This window comes from Cnephaeus nilssonii (assembly GCF_951640355.1).
Source record: "Cnephaeus nilssonii genome assembly, chromosome: 12".
Lineage (NCBI taxonomy): Eukaryota > Metazoa > Chordata > Mammalia > Chiroptera > Vespertilionidae > Cnephaeus > Cnephaeus nilssonii.
Window position 1 is genome coordinate 55,092,368 of NC_137083.1, and position 20,592 is coordinate 55,112,959.

At 46.3% G+C, this 20,592-nt stretch overlaps 1 protein-coding gene across 1 annotated transcript in view; it reads left to right on the forward strand.

Moving 5' to 3' along the window:
• The window catches only part of CREB3L2 (cAMP responsive element binding protein 3 like 2), a 115,392-nt gene that overhangs the window by 81,093 nt on the left and 13,707 nt on the right, over positions 1 to 20,592 (forward strand). The window contains exons 3-8 of the mRNA XM_079786206.1: positions 2,745 to 2,920; positions 4,356 to 4,443; positions 8,651 to 8,835; positions 11,322 to 11,468; positions 12,381 to 12,439; positions 14,005 to 14,073. Coding sequence (XP_079642332.1) covers positions 2,745 to 2,920; positions 4,356 to 4,443; positions 8,651 to 8,835; positions 11,322 to 11,468; positions 12,381 to 12,439; positions 14,005 to 14,073 — 724 coding nt within the window. The remainder of the gene's footprint in view (positions 1 to 2,744; positions 2,921 to 4,355; positions 4,444 to 8,650; positions 8,836 to 11,321; positions 11,469 to 12,380; positions 12,440 to 14,004; positions 14,074 to 20,592) is intronic.

Below are 20,592 nucleotides of genomic sequence, written 5' to 3' on the forward strand. Positions count from 1 at the left end.
AGTCTTTTTTTCTATTATTTTCTTCATTAATAGTATACAAATTAATATCCAGGTTTGTTTCTTAATATTTTATTATAAATCTTTGCCATGTTATTAAAAAGGTTTGATGTATGTAATGCTATTGGATATATAAATATTCCATTGTATGGGTGTGCCATAATTCGTTAACCTTGCCCTTGCTCTTTAATGTTTTGGTCATTTTCAGTGTTTTGTGATTAAAAATAATGCTGTCGTGAGCCTATTTGTGCACAAATATTTGTCTGCATGTTTAGCTGTTTCCTTAATGGCAAGAGTACTGGCTGGGTGTGCAGAGATCTGGGTCCCGCATAATTTGCACTGTGTTTGCATGTCAGTTTCCTCACCTATAAAGTGATATATTTGCACTTGATGGTCATAAACTTCTAACTCAAAAAGTGTCTTCCAAGTAGAGGCCTAAATTACTCTAGCGGAGTGGAGGCATGAAGGCAGGGCCAGTTGTTTGTCCTCAAAAAAGCTCAGGGGAGGAGAGGCAGCTTCCTCTGCTTCCCCCTGGAGAGAGTTCAGTTGTGTTTGAGGAAGTTTTGTTTTTTAGTTCAAGTATCATGATTTGTCCTTCACTCTCCCTCTCTGATAGAGCAATGACTTTATATAGATAAATTTATTTTAAAACAGGGGTACAGGACACTGAACATTGAGAATGTAAACTGTCTTGACCGATTTTATGAATGTGTGCACTTTGAGAATGGCTTAGTGCGATTGGAGGAACCAATTTCATTACCTGTCTTCATTTTGTCATAACTTGGTATTTGCTTTTTGTGTTTATATTTGCCTTTTCTCATGTTTGCCTTGTGACTTAACTTTCATCACAGTTACCATAACTTCATGGCCTGGGGATCTGGCCTTGCCATACAATTTCCTGATAATTGCATGGGACCTTTTTCTCAGGGATGTCACCTGACCGTTAATTTTAATATACACTGAGGCTATATATTTCATTATACTGTCTCTTTCAGCTAAATATTGCTCGGTGTGGACAGAGGAGACACCCACATGCTGAATGGAGAAAGTGTGATCTCTGCTCTCTCTCCGTCTCTCCCACCCTTCCCCACATCTGTCTTCACTGTCTCTTCCCTGCAGGTGACCGTCTCCTTCCTAAGCTCCTTTTGGGAGCGGCGTTGGCGTCTGCTGGCTCCTCATGCAGCTGCTTCTCTGAGCTGAGCTGGGCGCCCATCTGGCCAGCAGAAATCTGTGTCAAGTACAGTGTGGTCTCCCTCCTCAGGCTGCCATCAAAGGCCCTTTGTTCCCTCCCCTCCCCCTCTGCCAGGATGTGGCACTCGCCCCAGAAAGATGGAAATTCCCCCATCACCCCACCACACTCAGCAGCATTCTAGAGCTAGCCCTGAAAGCAAACCGTCTTCTTGCCCTCTTCATTTTACTCCAGGAACTAAATTGGGGCTGGGATAATTAAGTCAATTATAATTTGGCTTTAGGGGGCAGATCATTTTCCTTTGTGAATGGGAATCTCACTCTTTCCTGTGTTGGAAGGGAAGTTGCTTATGAAATACCATTTCATAATTGTAAACTTTAGTTTTTAGCTTCGGTGCCCGCTCTTCCCACCCTGGCAGTAGTGGGTGATTTCCTTGTGCTTTTTCACGAGAAACCTTGAGTCCAGTTCTTGAGTATAAAATCATTTCATAATGTGAGCCCTGAATGGTCACATTATGTTGCGTAAGTGTTTAAATACTTCATGAGGCCAGGAGCATATCTCTGCTTTATTTTCTCCTCATTTTAGTAAAACTGGGATTAGGTAAGGAATGCTGATTCTGGAGAATCCCTCACTTGTTTTTTCTTGTTCTGCACCTGTTTGCAATCTCCTTGTTTTCCTTTCCTGCTCTCCCAGGGCTGTGCTGAGGCAGGCAGTAGGTCTGAAACACGGTGCTGTGCGGGGTCCTCGGAGCGTGGGAGTTAAGTGGGAGAGGAGCTGCTGTCTGCTCTGTCGTGCTGCTTTGTTGCTACCTCCAGGCCTTGTCATGATCATGAAAGCCAGTAGCAAGCCAAGACTCAAGACTCGCCAAGACCCAACCTTTTTGTCTGGATGCGTATGTACTCCGTTTCGGCAAGGGCCAGGCATTTGTGACTCACTCTGGTTTCCCAGAGGGCTAGTAAAGTTCTGGACGTCTAAGTCTGGTTTAAAGCATAAGTGGGTTTGTGGGAAAACAAAAGACAGAGACTGAGAAGAAAGAAAAAAGAAAAAAGAAGAAAACAAATAACTGTCCATTGGGAGAAGGCTAGAGATACTCCTGACCATTGTCTGCAGTCCTCTCTCTTGAGACCCTGGTGGCCAACCATTTGCCTCTTTTTATTATTGTTTTTAAATGTGCTTATTTATTTATTTTTTAAATAGATAACACATTAACTTGGTTTGAAAACCAAAAAGTATAAAACATAACACATTGAAATTCCCCCTCCTATTCTCTTTCCCATCCTCCCAGCTTCCTTCCTGCCTGTACAGGTAGCCAAGATTCTTTCTTAGGCGTATGACACTCACGTGAATGCAAGTATGGATTCTTACTTTGCCATTGGTTGCTCTATCCATGTATTTTCTCTCTCACACTCTATTGTATTTCCTTTTATTCTACTCTCAATCATTCTTTGTTGGAGCCTTTTTTTTTTTTTTTTTTGAGGAGAAAAATGAGTGGTCCTTTGTTTTACTTATGCCTGATGCCCTGAGCCAGTTCACAGGTGTGCTTGTCTTTTCCCCACAGATGAAGTGGAGAGTGAGAAATGGTACCTGTCTGCCGAATTTCCTTCAACCACCATCAAGACCGAGCCGATTACGGAGGAGTCACCCCCAGGACTTGTTCCCTCTGTCACTCTGACCATCACAGCCATCTCCACCCCGTTTGAAAAGGAGGAACCTCCTCAGGAAATGAATACTGGGGTATACTCAATTGTCTTCCATATAAACAAATGAGATCAAAAGACTTAGCTTCTCATTCTCTAATAAGGCATTTAATCTGTTTGGAGCTAGTGGCTGTATATGTCTAAGGATAGCTAACTATGTCTGTCTGTCTGTATGTATGTATCAAGGATATGTTGATTTGGTGTCAGCATTGATTATATAATTTCCTTTAAAGGCATTGTCCAGAAAAATTGGTAGCAAGTATGATTTATTTTTTCTATGATTGCTATTACAAAATAAACCAACAGATGGATATCCATGGTAAATAAGGAAATTCTCCATGTATTGATTTTTAAGGCAGTGGAAAGGTCCTGGTTAAGATGATGGGGCAGTTTGTGGCTTACAGAGCCATGGTGATTGGGAATGGTAGTGCCTGTGTAATAGTTTACTTTCCTACTGCAATGCTGAGTTGCAATGGCTCAATTCTTGGATCACACACCTGCCAATTCTTATAGTGTTGCCCATGGAAAGCATAAGAAATTGGGAATTTCTTCCTTGCTCGATTCATGCCGACAGCAGGTAGAATTTCACCTTCTCCCTGGGTATTTCCAGTGTCTGCCAATAGACCAGAATCATAACTTGTGCATCTTCTTACAGATGTTAGAGCAAGACCTAACTTTCCTTAACTTAAAGTCTCAGGTGAAAAACAATGACTCCGCTGACATTCTTTAAGTTAGATCTCCTCTGAGCAAAGTGTAGTCGTTTACCTGTTCAGGACAAGGTGGGACAGAGCAGTAGCACCACCCCCACTTGGCTGCCCGCTCATTCTCAGTGCGCTTTACATTCCATGTATGAGAAGACGGGGAGTAGGCAGAGTATCTGCAACTGCCCTCGAGAGCTCCTTGCTCAGTAGCTACCTGAGTCTCCTCACTGGATGGGGCTCCTGGCTGTAGACTTTAGTTCAGTTGGTTTCAAGTAGCTAGAAAGGTCAGGGTCATGGCCTTGCTCCCTGTGCATGGACCAGATACCTTTTCTCTTTTTCCTACAGAATAGTTCATGGGTAGATGTTGCCAGTCAGCCGGCAGCCTGGAGAGAATGAATGAGGGTGGTTCACCCAGCGCTTACTCTGCATGAACTAGTGCAGGCCTGTGGCTTGTTAAAATGTTCTCAGACTATTTTGTGATAAGATGCATTTCTATTCCCATAAAAACAGTAGAAGAAGGACTAGTAAGTGAGCCCTGGGCTTTTAATTTGAGGATTCTGAGGGTTCCATCTGCTGGAATGCCAGGTTTGGCAGTGAGGGGGTGGGTGTTAAGGCTAAACCAGCTCCCTGGCAAAGTCACCTGTGTTCAGCCGGCTCCGGAGATGCGGGGCTGCCCCTCAGAGAAAGACGCAGATGACAAATAGCTCCCTTGGGTGTTTCATCGAGGTTGTTACTGGTTTTTAAAAACTGTGTTTGAAATTCTTCCTTTAGGTTGATTCCTCGTGCCAGACAGTCATCCCTAAGATTAAGCTGGAGCCTCACGAAGTGGATCAGTTCCTAAACTTCTCTCCCAAAGAAGGTCTGTCTCCTCTCCCGGGCGGGCCCCTTCCGTTTGGTGCAGGTCGGAAGAGAAAGGCAATGTGGGAGCAAGTGCTGGGGCCAGTCGGTCCCAAAGCCATAGCTTGCTTCATGAACTAGCTTTGTTCTTAAAAACCTTGAATCTAAATACAAATTTTGAAAGCTGCATTTTATTTTTTTCATATATGTACAGGCTTCACTTCCCCCTAAATCTTTTACGGTACTTGGACTCCTCGGGTACTTGGACTACTCGCTAGGGTGAATTTTCAAAACCTCTCTAGCCGGCTGTGACTTGGATGGAGAGGAACGAGAGCCCGGGGGCCTGCAGCCGTCCTGGTGGGAACCTGTGCACACAGCCAGCTCCCATGGGGAGTGGTGATCATAGAGACAGAGAAGCAGACATCCCCAGTCACCCACCGACACAGCTCTAGTCAAAACGCTTCGTGGAGTGAATTCAGTGTGTCTGTCGGATCAATCACTGTCTTCAAGGTGGCTTTGGGATGACAGCAGTTGCACGGAGCCTGCTCACTGTCTGTAATGGTCGTGCACCTCATGGGCTTCTTGTCACCTATTCAGAACTTAGCATCACACTTGACGTTGTCATAGTTTCACGTTTTTCTGCCCCCTGTCAGTTTCTTTCTGAGGTCCCCCTCTTGTTCCCACAGGAAGCCCATAGTTAGGAATCCTGACCGCAGGCCCTGAGTCGCATCGAGATTAGTGAAGGTCTCTCTGACTTGTTTATTCAGACCCTCCTGCAGGTCCTGCTCTTCTTAATTCTGGGCCTCCAGCTATGCTGTGACCTCCTTTTTATTATTCAAGGCTAGTGCATCAGTGTGGTCAGCAGATAAGCAATTCATATATGCGCTTGCCATAGAAGAGGTATGCGTGCTGTGGTACATATGTAATGTGTAGATGAGCAGTTCTCATGGACACACAGGCCTCCCTCATTCCACTAGAAACTAAGTTAGGATTTGATTGCGACCATTTAATCAGGGTAATAATGCGTTTGCCTTTATTATCAATTTAAAAAAGATTAAATTTTAAAACGTAATAATGTTGGCTAGAGTCCATATTGAGACAGTATTTCTTTGCACCGGGTGATATACTAGTACATTTGTACCTTTCAGCTTTAGATACGGCTGTTTTCTTCATTTTTATGATTCCGATTATTATTATCAAATACATGTTGCTGTTTTCATTTCTGTTGCAGTCTGCTTCAGAAAGTGTGGTAACTACTAGCGCGTCCCAGGGTGGCCTCGGAATCCGGGTCACTGGAGGAGAGGTGTCTCCAGAGTAAATAGCAGCCCTTCCTCGTTAGCCTGACAAACAGATCAGGAAATCCAATATCCTTGAAGGCCTCCCAGCTTCCAGGCAGAGCCGCTGATGCCCCAGCCCTTTCAGTAACCTGAGAGCTGCATTTCAAATGGTATTTAGAAACCTGATGCTAAGGCACCTGTGGCCAAGTCAGTAACTCTTCACGGGTAGGAAAGAGGAAATTCACGTTTGCTTCCCTTTTCCTGTCTTGTTTTGTTTGTTTGTTTGTTTGTTTGTTTGTTGGCACCCTCTGTTTAGAAAGGAGAAAAGTATTAGAATAATTTGGGCTGTGCCAAGTAAAAGGGACAGTTAGCGCGAGGAACTCCTGGCTGGTCCTCCAGAATGTCACACACAGCCCCTAGTCTGCTCTGGTTTTTGTTGTTGTTTGTTTGCTTACAGGCACTTTACAGTGCTTTTTTAGATGCATTATTGGAAGGTGAACTGAGGCACGTTATGCATTTTGAGTTTATTTTGAGTAAAGTTGATGGGCCCGGGCAGCACCAAACCGGAAGCGGTCAGAAGTGCTGCACGAACGGGCTGGGAGACTCCCAGCGAAGGGGCAGAGCGAAGGGCTGAGCAGGTTGTTGCCGGCTGTAGCTGCAGCCTCGCTGGCTGTTTGTGGTGGGTGTCCCCAGGTTTCAGTTTGGTAACCCTGAAGCGTTTGCGGGCTTGGCTCTGGGCTGCTTACGTAGGCCGCAGGCCGCCACAGCACTGGAGGCACCTCGGAATAACGGCCTCCTTGTTGAGTTCATTTAACACCATCAAGTGCCATAGGTATTCAAGGCGCTGGGAAAACCATGGCTCACACACCCAGGACTCCTTTCTGGGTGAGCACATGGTGAAGGTGCATACCTACCCTCCTTAGCTGCCTGGAACTGTTGGCAGGGGAGTTGGCAATAGAGGTATGTAGGCTTGTTCTAGAATATTCTTTAGCTCTAAGAGCGCCTATAGACACTAAAAAGCCCAGGGAACTCTTTGGCAGAGAAAAGGGGAAGCATCTAGCAAAAAGTAGCGTGTAAGAAAAAGAGAAAAGAAGGGTTAGGATGAGAGAGAGAATAAGAGAGAGAAAAAAATGTGGGCTGTGAATGGAGATGGGACCCCCGTGGCCGAAAGGGGTGGCTGAGTGGGCCCTGACTTAAGCCTCTCCCTCAGACATTCAGGTATTTCAGTGGGAGAATGAGCCGCCCGGTTGCTGCTTGCCACTCCAAAGGGTGGGGCCGTTTATCTTAGGCCCTTTCCACCGACAGTGCATCAGGCCTTCTCTATTTGAAGAGGAGGAGAAGGCTGAGGCCTTCCCATGGCCCTGGTGATGTAAGAAATGTCCAAACTGTGAAGAATTTTTGTAAGGTGTTTTTTTTGTTGTTGTTGTTTTTTTTTTGAGCCAAACTGATGACAATTGCCAGGAAAGAAATCTCAACAGATTGAGAAAATGCTCCAGAGAATTGCACCTTATTTTATACATTAGAATCAAAGGAGGAGACGGAAGGAGGGTTACATGAAATCCATTGCTGCTAGAATAAGGCAGTGGGAAAAAGCGAAGCGGGGAAATCTCTGGGATTTGGTCAAAGGCAACGTGGAGGAACTCACTTCTTTTACATTGGTGGGTACAGGATGGTTAATAATTAACGTATGGGGGGAACAAGATAGCACTGAGGGTTCTGTGGTCTTGGCTCTGGTGTGGGTGGTTGTGCCCTCAAGGCATAAGCAAAGGAGATTACGCTGACATTTCAAAGATATGTTATCCGAGCTGCATAAGAACAGTGGGCAGAGCTCCCTTAAGATAAAGACTGACCTTTGCTAAGGAAGCTGTAGGCCTGGGAGGTGAAGGCGTACCAGGCCCGCCCAGTCAGGAATTTACGGTCAGACCATCCTGTGCGGTTACTTTTGGTCACTGGGCTGGGCAGGCCTGCCATGTGGCCCCCGAGCTTGCCGGGTTTGTTGAACGTCCCCTTTTTGTTTACAGCCCCTGGCAGTCCTCTGGCCAAGCCAGCCTCAGTGTGTGTGAGGCACCCAGCACCGGGCGGGGTTCAGAGCCCCTGTGCTAGGGACTGTGGTGGCCCCAGGAGGGGTGTGAGGTGACAGGCTGACCAAGGTTGTGTCCCTTGGCTCAATAACTGCAGCTGGCACAGCGGGAAGGTCCACCATTCAGACAAAAGAGGGAGACCCCAGAGCTCGCCTGTCAGGTTGCACTGAGAGTGGATTCTCTCTTCCCGAGCCCATCCATCTGATACTGACCCAGGCTCCCGGGCCCCAGGAGGGTGCGTGTGCCTCCTTGAAGATGGGGGACTTTGCAGGAGAAAGCCCCTCCGCCCCATTTATTTTCCAGTGCCTACCTGTCCACAGATGGATTTAGTACTTTCGAATGAAGAGTGCCTGGCATCTCACCTGCGGGCCTACTGTGCACATTCCTCCAGAGACAAATGAGCTTTCCTCAAACCCTCATGGGCTCCCAGGGTTTGCTCTTTAAAAAAAAAAAAAGATTATAATACATTTACAAGGTTTACAAATCCAACTATAAAAATGATACAAAATGAATACAGCGAAAAATTATGCCAGCGCTTTCCCCATCACCCCTGCCATGAGGTCATCATTCGTTTAGTTTCTTCTTTATTTTCCAGTGTTTCTTTATGCAGATACAGCAAATATAACTCTGTATTCTCTTTTCTCCTTTTTCATATGAAAGGAGGGCTACTTTATATACTCTTTGCACCTTGGTTTCCCCCCCACCCCCTTGAACAATACGTCTTGGAGATCTTTCTATATCAACTCGGGCAGATCCTCACTGCTTTGTTCAGTCGCCCCACGTCCCGCTGTGCGGATGTGTAGGTTGTTTAGCTGCCGAAAATCCTGCTTGGCTGCTGTCTGATGTGTGGAACCTGCTTTCCGTTCCTCAGCCTCCGTGGACCACCTGCACCTGCCGCCCACCCCTCCCAGCAGCCACAGCAGTGACTCAGAGGGCAGCCTGAGCCCCAACCCGCGCCTGCACCCCTTCGGCCTGCCTCAGACCCACAGCCCAGCCAGAGCGGTGCCGCGGGCCCCCTCGGCCCTCTCCAGTTCCCCGCTTCTCACAGCGCCTCATGTAAGTCTTCGCCCGTCTTGGGACACGAGCTCTTTGCATTCTGTCATCTGGCCCTTCACCCAGAGTGGCTGCCATTCGAGGCCACGTGATTAGTATTCTGGTAAGAAAGTTCTAGGTCTAAAGCAGGGTGATAATCATACAGAACATTTTAAGGTACGGCTCGTCATCTTACCTGGTTCTCTTCCTGTGCACGCCTCCCATTTTGTTCCTGTGTTTATTTTACATGGCGATGGCATGAGGAATACAAGTGCGTTGTTTTTCTCCTCCGAATCATCTCACACATGTTTACATCCATGTAGGACAGGTGATCCTTACGACCTGCAGTAGGAAATGCTCTTGTTTTTAAATAAGCAATCTTTGGTGAACTTAAAAATCTCTCAGGGATTAAATGCTTTGGTGTCTAAAGCTTAAAAAGGTAGTTTAACCTTTTTTCCCCTCTGGCACTCCTTTTAACTCAGAGACAAGTTAGAAGTCATGGCACCATTCATCCTTAGTATGTATAAGGGTGCCGTTTTCCAAATAAAAAATGGGGGTAGATCATTAACTTCTTATTGTACTGAGGAATTAATTGGTTTCCATTAATTCTTAAACATTATCATCAGTTTATTGAACTTATAATATCAAATAAAGAAATTTGAATGAAATCGGATAATTAAAAATTCTGTAAAAATTGCTTATCAACAAAATTTTGAAAATTTGCATTTAGTCCCAGTAAGTTCTCTGGCCGGCCACATCCTCTTATATCACCATGACTAAGGACAAGGGAATGAACTCTTTCCACCCTGTCTTGACGTTCTCAACTCTAAGCTGACCCCTTCGGTTACAAGCACAGCTTTCATCCTCTGTACTGTGTGTCCCCCCACAGCTTGTCCATTCTTCACGTTCATGGAGGAGATCCTCCAGTGCCCTTCTCCACACCAGGTGTGTTTCCCTGTTGCTGTCAAGCCCTCTGCATTAGCTCCACCCTCTGCAGTTGCAAGAACTCCTTTCCCACTCTAGGCAGAGGAGCATCATTACTTTTCAAAGTACTGCCTTTTGCTTGGACCGGCCCCCTCTCTTGAGACATCACCCCTTACCTTCAGGAGGCCCAATTCAAGGGGGCCCAATTCCCTCCCACCCTATGCCTTCCCTTATCATGCAAACTCATATAAGTTATATTTCTCCCACCCTATGCCCAATTCCCTCCCACCCTATGCCTTCCCTTATCATGCAAACTCATATAAGTTATATTTCTCCAACGTTTTTAATTTTCCTTGAGTTCGTTTTACAGTTCAGCATTGAAGCGCTCTCATCCTTTCCTATGTATCAGTGCAGTCTCAGTCTTGATCTGAAGCTCCTGGAGAGATGGAGTTGTTTTGAGTCCTCCGTGGCATTTAACACAGAGCAAGCACATAGAGACTCAGTTTGGCTAATTATAAACACGTTGTTCTATTATGGGTTAAATGAGATGAGCGACAGTTCTCATCCTCAACTGATGGACCATCTGGGACTGTAACTGAAGTCAGAAACTTCATGGAACGTGCCCATGGGTGTAGCCCCGGAGCCCGGCCCCTTAGCAGTGAGCGGAGGACTAGAAGCGGCCCCTGGTGTGTAGAGAGCATCTCAGAGAACTGCATCTGCAGGAGCACAGCAAAACTCTCTCACAAGTAGCTCCACGCGCATCCTCGTCACCTCAAGGCCGAGCAATCTCCAGGGATGTGTGAAATGAATCCTGTCCTTTACTTTGGACATTGTAGCTGGTGGGGTGCTTTCTGGGAAATACTGGGGGAGGTCTCCTGACCTTTCCCTTGAATTATAATCCTTGGGTTATAACACTCAGACGAGTCTTCTTTCTTTCTTTCTTTCTTTCTTTCTTTCTTTCTTTCTTTCTTTCTTTCTTTCTTTCTTTCTTTCTTTCTTTCTTCCTTTCTTCCTTTCTTCCTTTCTTCCTTTCTTCCTTTCTTCCTTTCTTCCTTTCTTCCTTCCTTCCTTCCTTCCTTCCTTCCTTCCTTCCTTCCTTCCTTCCTTCCTTCCTTCCTTCCTTTTCTCCTCCTCCTCCTCCTTCTTCTTCTTCTTCTTCTTCTTCTTCTTCTTCTTCTTCTTCTTCTTCTTCTTCTTCTTCTTCTTCTTCTTCTTCTTCTTCTTTTTAAAAATGATTTTAGAGAGGAAGGGAGAGGGAGAGAGAGACAAATCAATGATGAGAGAGAACCATGGATCGGCTCCCTCCTCCACACCCCACACTGGGGATTGAGCCCACAACCTGGGCATGTGCCCTGACCAGGAATTGAGCTGTGACCTCCTGGTTCATAGGTCGATGCTCAACCACTGAGCCACGCCAGCCTGGCTCTTCTCCATTTCTGCTACCACTTCAAAGTACCTGCTCCTCACCAAGAACAGATGGGGCAGCCTTTTCTCTCGGCTGTTCGAGAGGATCTTATAACAGCCTTCTCACCCCTCTGTGCCCAGCTGTCCCTCTCTGACCCCCTTCTGTTCCTGTGTTTGCGCAGAAACTGCAGGGCTCAGGCCCATTGGTCCTGACAGAGGAGGAGAAGAGGACACTGGTCGCCGAGGGCTATCCCATCCCCACCAAGCTGCCCCTGACAAAATCAGAGGAGAAGGCCCTGAAGAAAATCCGCAGGAAAATCAAGAACAAGGTGAGCCCTTCAGATCTAGGTACTTCCGTGAGCAAAGACCAGAAGCAGAATCGAGCCCACGTGCCTTCCCTCCCTCCCTCCCATCGCCAGCACTGGCCCATCCCATTGTGGGGCCGAGACTCAGCCTTCCCTTCCCTCCCTGGGCCAGGAGCAGTGGGAGCGTGGTCACCTCCTGCCCCTGTCTTCCCCCAGCCCCGCCCTCCATCCTCTGGGTCAGTGGACTCCCCATTCGGGTGTGCACATGCTTGGTGCCCAAGATGATTCATTCAGGGGTGGGAGGAAATTGTTAGAACATGAATGTAAATCATTTTTAAAAAATCAGCCTTTGAAATGTCTGTTTTATGATGTACACAATATTTCCCTCTAGTAGGCCTGTCTGTAATTTATTTATTTATAATAAAATTTTATTTTTCAATTACAGTTTATATTCCATAATATTTTGTATTATTTTCAGGTGTATAGCATAGGGGTTAGACAATCAGACACTTTACAAAGTGTTTCCTCCAATATTTCCAGTACCCACCTGGCACCATACATAGTTGTTACCCTGTTATTGATTATATTTCCTGGGCTGTACTTTACCAGTATATCCCCATGACTGTTTATAGCTACCAATCTATACTCGTCAATTACTTCACCTACTTCCCCCAGTCTGCCTGTACTTTATAAATAAATATAAATACTCATGGGTGCTTACTTATTCTTTTTTTTAAATATTGTGGTTGTTTTGTTTTGTTTTTTTAATTAAAAAAATTCTGCAGACCATGGTTCTGTGTTAAAGGAATGAGGAGTGGCCACAAAAGTGAGCAGGGCTTTCGTGATTTCTGTGCTAGCAGCCTCCTCTCTTCCTTTGACACGACTGGCTTTCTGATATAACTGGAGCTTAATCCTTTCCCCCCCTTTATGTCCTAGATTTCTGCGCAGGAGAGTAGGAGGAAGAAGAAGGAGTACATGGACAGCCTGGAGAAAAAGTAGGTCCCTGCCAGACTGTTGCGTCTCTTGGGCAGTATGCACAGAGGAGTGGGGGTGTGCAGAGCTGAGTCCTGCCCGCTGCCCATGGGAACTCCTTGCTTCATCAGCTGGGTTTCGCCTGACACCTAGTGGTTTTCAAAGGCAAAGCTTATATAATGGCAAGAAGCAAAAGTACACTCAATCTTTTATTTAAATTAAATTTATTGGGGTGACATTGGTTAATAAGATTATGTTTCCAGTATGCAATTCAACAATACATATCTGTACATTGCATTGTGTGCCCACCACCCAAAGTCCAATCTTCTTCCATCACTATTTGTTTAAAGCGCTCTCCCCTTTACGAACCCCCACCCCCTTCCCTCTGGGAACCACCATACTGTGGGCTGTGTCTGTGTCTTTTGTTTGTTTGTTTTTCTTGTGCTCATTTGTTGCTTTCAGTTTTATATCCCACAGAGGAGTGAAGTCACACAGTTCTTAACTTTTTCTGTTGGACTTATTTCACTTAGCATGATATTCTCAAGGTCTGTCCAGGCACGCGATCTTAGTAGGATTTGGACCACATCTGTTTCCAACCAAAGATCTTCGAGTCCCTGAAGGCTTCCTTTTAAATAAGTACAGATATTCACAGTCATGCCCCCTGGAACAGCCAAAGGGAGCAGAGCTGATTAATCAGAGCCACGCCCTAGGGAAAGCAGGAGATGGAACGTATGGTTGGCCTTGTTATTTCCTGCCCACTGTAAGTCAGGCGACAGGCAAGAGGATTTTCACAACACTTGAAGGCAGCCTTTGCTCTTCTGAAAAGCCTGGAATTTCAGAAGGGCTGTTAGAAAGTATATTAAATACAATTCTGCACTGGCCCTAGAAAACAGTTCTCTAGCCAACAAGCTAACCTCGCTTTTAGATGGGAATGAGTCCCCAGACCCAGAAACGAATCTTCATGTGTACCTGGGGGAAGGAGTGGCCAGTGAATCCTGGCTGGTTCTTGAAGTTTCTACTGAAAGTTAGTTTTCCTTAAGTAGTCCCATTCTGTCCCATCATTTCTGTAGGCATCCAGAGGCAAGAAGTTTGTATGAAAATCTCTTTTTTGTCTCTTTGGGGCACGCATGCTCCAGCGCCCGGATTCCTTTTCTTGAGGTCCTGGGTTCCTCTCCTCCCCTTTTGCCCTGCCCTAAGCCTGTTGGCTTCCGATGAGTCCTTCTGGCCAGGAGTACAGCTGACAGCACCCAGAGCCCTTAGTCCAGAGAGAGAAGTGTGATGGGCATTGAGAGCGGTAGGGAAGAGGTGAGAGAAAACAAGGTTGCAATACCCGAGGAGAAGTTCACATTTTGTACCATCCTGTTCATTTTTTATTACTGAGGCACTTGTTACTAAACTCTTTCTATTTTTTTTCTTCTGTCTTCTCACCCTTCTTTCCAATTCAGGTTGTCCATGCTCTTTCCCTCACCTTCCTGGGGTAGCTGGTACTCCATCTTCTTTCTCTGCTCCCAGGTACCTCCACCTGAGCTCCTGGCTCAGCGTTGCTCTACTGATCAAATGAATTTGCTTCTTTCTGTTCCCTGTTCAGGGTGGAGTCTTGTTCAACGGAGAACTTGGAGCTTCGGAAGAAGGTCGAAGTTCTGGAGAACACCAACAGGTAAGTGTTGCTGGAGTGAGGAGCTAGTTGAACTGCCTGATGGAAAGTGGGCAGAAGGGAGCAGATAGATCCAGGACCAGGGCTGGAAGGAAAGTGGAGGAGATCACATTGAAGCTATAGTTGTATCAGGATGCTCAGGACGGCTGTACCCTACCACACATAGAGTCATATGTATACATGAAATGCACACATGTGTGTGTGGGGTGTTTCTCTCTTTTCCGCGTCCAGCACGGAAAAGGAAACAGGTCAGGTTCCTGAGTGGAGGAGCTGGGGATTAAGAAATTAAAGAAAGAAAGAGACCAAGATGCAGAAATAGATTCATAAAGCTGGGAGCTAGGTGGGACGCCATCCTCTCTGATGGAGAGGCAGCGAGGACCCTGAGCCACGCAGCAGGTTTATTTTATAGGATCAAAGCAGCTTATTTGCATTCTTAAGTAGGCCCTAGCATTACTGGATTTACATATCTAGACCAGCCCCTGATGACACCTGGACAAAGATAAGAAGTCAGAACTGAATAACACCCTCCGCCTTCTTGGGGGGCGGGGGGATGTAACCGGGGACACGACTCTGCCAGTGCCTCGGGCTCAGCTGACAATTTAAAGAAATGTCCATGTGCCTTCCCAGGGGGCCCTCTACACATGTGCACACATACATACAATCATACACGCAGAGACACACATGTGCATGCACAAATAACACATGCACCACATACATTAATACATATATGTGCACACATACATGAGATCGTATACAAATAAACATGCACACATGTGCACACACCCATGTACCTGCATGTTCTTTACCTTTTCTAAAACACGTGGGACTGATGAAGACACTGATTCTGACAAGGGCTATGATTAAGGGGTTAAGGAGAGGCTTGGAGGAGAATAGTCAATAAGCTTGATTCTCCTGAAAAGGTCATCAAACTTTAGAGGTGGACAAAGAGGCACTGGCCATTTCATTGTCACCCAAATTTAGTAATAAATGGTCTTTATTATTGGGGGTGGGAGGAGGAGATCAAATTTGTTTTTTAATTACTGTTTTAAAAATTAATTATCTAACTAATTACATTTCAAGCCCATTTTGAAATATAACTAAAGGACAGAATGAGTTAATGGGTTTCTCTAGGACTCCCTGTGCCAGGCGTACTTTCAGCACTTTATAGATATTAACTCATTTAACCTTCCAACAGCCCCATAGGTCCTATTACTATCATGATACAGAGGAGGTAACTCAGAAAGGTTAGGTGATTTGCTCATGGTCACCCAGTAAATGCTAGAGCTGCATTTGAATGCAGACAATCTGACGCTTACGTAGGAGGACCACACTGAGCTTTAGCCCTGGGTCATATGCATGAAAAAGGGGCTGAAGTCTAGGTTTAAGAAATGGGCACTTGGGGCGTTTCAAACAGAATGCGTGTTTGTGTGTGTACATTGTGTATACCTATGCTTTGAGAGTAAGGGGATTCGTTACAGAATCCTGTTGATCTTTGTTGTTAAAGATCTGACAATTCAAGCAGAGAAAAAGTGACTTTTAGGTAAGCAACGTGTTAATCATTTTAAGGCTTAGCATTAATGCCTTCTAACAATTTTGCAAATGCTAAAGTGCGGGGGCCTGATGCGGCGGGGGCCAGACATGGCGGGGATCTCCCTTTTCCGCGTCCCGCGCAGAAAGAGAGATGAACGAACCGGTTCTAAGTGGAGGCGGGCAGGGATTGAGAAATATTAGAAATAAAGAGAGGAGACACAGAGATAGATTTGAAAGCTGGGGCTGGGTGGATCTTTCTGTGCCTGGCTGAGGCCACAGAACAGATCCAGACTGCAAAGCTGAGGCTTTATTTATAATCAGGGACAAACAAGGCAATTAACAATGTTCTTGTAAGTTTCACTTGTTTTGGCAGCACTTGCTGCCCCTCCCACAGCCCACTAGCTACCCAGGAAGGATCTAGGGATCAGTTACAGGATTAGGCTTAATTATGCTGGGAGAGGTCTGCCTTCCAAATGAACTTGTTTGTGACCCTGCCACAGGTCAGTCAGAGGCTTAACCCTATAACCGCTCCCTACACTAAAGGATCAGGTTAAATCTACATGCCTGTCATTTGATAATAGCATCAAGTCATGGTTTGTTGCTCAAACAGCAGACTGATTAATCGTAAGTTAAAATTACCAGGAGGGGGAATAATGGACACTGTGAACCCACTGAACTTCCCTCTGTATTTCTGGGAACGCACACTCATATGGCAGAGCAGGGCAGTGGCCTCAAGTGCTCTGTAGACAGACACCAGAAGTAACTAACCGTCACTGGCTCCGCTCACTGGCTCCGCGTGGCTCACCTTGACCCCCTGGGGCAAAGGAGATGCTCCAATACCACTTTAGTTTCACCGTCACCGTTGGCCATTAGTCTCCTGAGGCTTCATTCTTTCTTTTCTCCACCCTCACTCCTGCTGGAGTTGTTCTCTGGATCCTGACCCTCCCTACCAGGGTCTGTATCCAACTCTTTAGCATCAGGAGCAGGTAGGAATTCACACGCCCGCCCTGTTCTAGCACTTCCTGTCATGGAAGTCTGGTATTTCTGAGTGGGACAAGTCCAGGCCATGAACTTATGAAAGAGGACGAGGAATCTATATAAGATAACCTTGGCGTTTGTCTGGGGGCTTCGCATATTATACCTTCTAACAGCCACACGGGGGCAGCAGAGGCACAGCACGAGCTGTGCTGCGAGCAGAGCAGTGGGTTTTTGTGATAAAGGGTCATCTCTCCTTCCCTCTCCAGGCTGACCGTAAAACAACAAAACCACACTTGGCCATCGTAGAAAAAACAAGAAAATGTAGTCAATTGTTTTATTACAACCTTTTTACCCAAACATATATTTACGTTTTGGAATATTTTATACATTTTATAAATTTGCAATATTTTATACATGGATGCATTTCTATTGTACACACTCTTTTGTTAAGAAGATTTTCCATTTAACAAAATATGATGGCCATATTTTTAAATCAATGAACATATTTCTACAAAATCCTTATTTCTATAAGATTTGGTAAAGAGCTACCATCTGAGGAACGTTGGCACTTCTGATTCCATGGAATAGCAACCTGCGTTTTGCCAATTGTTTTTAAATAATGGTTGTAGCTATGTTTATATGATATTAAAGATCACATAACATGAGGTATGGGAACTTATGGCATATTTGAGCATGGGGTCTGCATAGCTCATGTTATTCTCTGAGAGTCAGCGATGGGTTTCCTTCTGTCTTCTTTACTGGGTGGAGCCTTTCTGAGCCATTCAGCCTGCTGGGCTCTCCCCTGGGAAAACCACCTCCTGTCCATGGTCTCTGCTCTGACTCGAAGGAGCCTTCACTGGGACTCCCCCCACCTAGGCCCTGTGTGCTCTCCTTGCATGTCTTCTCCCCCCAAGACTTACCTTTCCTGGTAGACAAACCTTTTATGGTGATGACGGCTGACAGCTGATTGATCTGCCGTCTTCCCACAGATAATCTTGCCAGGGAGCTCCTAGGGTTGTCGTTTCTAAGTCCAGCAGCTTACAATGTGTTTTGACTCAAGAGGTCAGGAAATGAAAGCAGAGCTGCTCTTGATGCCACAGGGATGCGGGCCTGCGTTCCCTCTGACTTCTCTCCCATTTCCCCGCTCCCTGCCAAGGCCTCCCTTGCTCCAAGGGCACTGCACTAGCCAGTGTGACTGTGATGTGAACGTGACAGTCTCCTGCCCTCCACCAGGCCTGCGGAGTTGGTGTTTGGGGTGTGTGGTAAGGGGAGACTTTTGGACCCTTTCCTCACGTCACATCGTGTGGGTGACCCTGTGTTTGGAATAAGCACAGGGCTGGCCTCATGAACACACACCTGTGTTTGCGTTCTGTGTATGCTTCTTGTGGCATTGTCCTTTGGAGGTAGCTGGACAGAAGTAGAGGTGACTGCTGAGTGACTGGGAACCTGGGTCACCAGAAGTGGGCTGGGACACCTTGGGTGCCATTGTTTCCTGTGATAGGACATGGTGGGAAAGGTGAATGAGAATTTCATCATTGACCAAATTAAAGAAAAAATTATACCTCTTTCATGATACGAAAACCAGACAACCAATGGGTCTGGGCTGCCTGTCACTATTTGAGCCAATTCAGCAGAGACAGGGTTGAATCATATATGAGCGTTTATTCCAGTAATGCCAGCAGGGTGGGAGAGCAGCAGGTCATCCACAAAAATGTGCTCTCCCCGCTCCCCCCCCCCCCCCCCCAATAAGCCAGCTGCTTATATTGGGTAGAAGGACAAAGATTACAAGGGGAAGTGGGCAAAAGGAATAGGAATGGGCATGCAAAATGGGTGTGATGGTTACAGTTTTACAGGCAATGTGGGCTGGGGTTTTGCAAAGGGCTTGGAGTTTGCAAAGGGCTGGCACCTCTGGTTTCTGCAACCAGGTTGTTAATCTTTCCATGATAATAGGCAGCTCCCTATGGGGAGGAGGGGCAGCATTTCCAAGTGAGCTCCCAGGTACCGAATACAACTCCCAGCCAGGTTACACTGAGCTTTCTTAAATCAGAACAAAACACTCAGGCTTAACAGGGCATGGTTAATATTTCTTATTTTATTTCTTCTTTTTTAAATTTCTTTATTGATTAAGGTATCACATATTTGTCCTCATCCCCCCCATTCCCATCCCAAACCCCTCCTTACCTATGCCCCCACCCCCCTGTTGTCCATGACGTTGGTTAGGCTTATATGCATGCATACAAGTCCTTTGGTTGACCTCTCCCCTTTTCCCCCACCCTCCCCTACCTTCCCTCTGAGGTTTGACAGTTTATTTTATTTCTTATAACTGATAGCTAGTCCCCACTATTCTATTTCTGCCTCTAACATTACTATTTCTGTGCTGCACTCCACAAGGGACTTTTCCATCCAGATGAAAATGAGTGCTCAGATTAGAGTCGGTTCTGAATCTTTTGGTTTATACCGTCCTCAGCAGCAGCCACCTAGCATAGTATAGGTTTCTAGGTGAAAAGGCTCTATTAGCTGAGCTCAGAACCGGGTAAGGATGGGGACAGAGAGGAGATGAGGTCCTCTAAACCCTTCTGCAGCCTTCCCCCGGGGCCTCTGGAGCCGAGCTGAGACGGTGTGGAAGCACCTTCGCACTTCTGCTGAGGCGGTCCAGTAATTGCGCGTCCTCAGGAAATGTGTGAGATGAGAGAGCGTTTCCCAGGGGGCCTCCTTCCCACGCTCAATCAGGAAATGCATTTTCACTTACAAAGTGCAGGCGGGACCCGTGTATATCACTCCCCAGCTCCAAGTTGCAGGCTCTCTGGCCCTGCCCTGGTCTCATTCCTGAGAAATCCTGTGTTTCCCCTTCATATTCTTCTGCACAAGTGATGCACACACCGCCCAGCCCAGCAGTTTTCGGGATTTGTGACTCAGTTTGTTCTATTCGTTTTTTTATTTTGCTGGGAGTCCCCCTCCTGGAGCTCTGGTTTGTAGAATCACAGGAGCTTAGATTTCAGTTGTAGTTTAGAGATCATCTTATTTAACTTCTAATCACTTCATTTCTCAGAAGGGGAAACTGAGGCCCAGTGAGGTTAAGACCATCCAGACATTTAGAGGTAGAATGGGGTTCACTCAGCTACTTACCTTGGTTTCTGGTCTGCTGTGCCCCTTTCTCCTTTGAGGACACTGCCCTTCCGAAGCACAGGGCCAAGTTTAGACCTGAACAAGAAGGCCTTGCTTTCGAGGACCCTGGCTCTCCTCTAGCCACACCCCTCTGACAGGATGAGTGATCAGCAGGACCAAGGGGATGTGTCTATCCAGAGCTGTACCCCTTCAGACCATACCCTGGTACCTGGGACCCTGGAATTCCCTGCTCCAAGGGTCTTAGTCCATTTCCAGGGCCTGTGTGGATCTCTCCTCAAACAAAATCTGTTCTATGAAGGGCTGACCAGGACATCAGAAGGTGATGTCCATTAAGCCAATGGGTGACTAAATGCCGCTCTTTGTGAGCACTGAGTATGGAGTTTGAACCTTGGCAGTGTGTGCCTGGAATCCTGCACTGTGTGTCAGATCTGGGGTTGCATTTGGTCTGATTTACAGAAGTCATGAGATTCCTCGGTCAGAGACAAAGGACTTTATTACTCCCAGCACAGCAGCAGCATGAGCATCAATTCTCCTTGCCCCCACGTTCCACGATGAATCTGGGTAGATGCAGTGTTCTCAGCAGGTTTCTGTACACAGCTAAGAAACTCTGAGCTTGGGGAATCCACTGCTTTTATAGCAGGCAGTAAATAAGCCCACTTTTCTGCTCAGGGGGAGGCATTACCTCATCTCTCAAGGTTACCAGCTTCATAAATAACCCATGTTGTGTCCCATGGAAAAGCACAGTCAGGGCCTTACAGTCATGGCATAGTCAGTACAACATGTAGGAGCATGAGAGACCCAAGGAAGACTATGCCTCCTGGCTGTTGTGGGGCACAACCAGAGATGAGAAGTGGAGGGGAGCAGGCTGTAGCCAGGAGTATGCTGCCC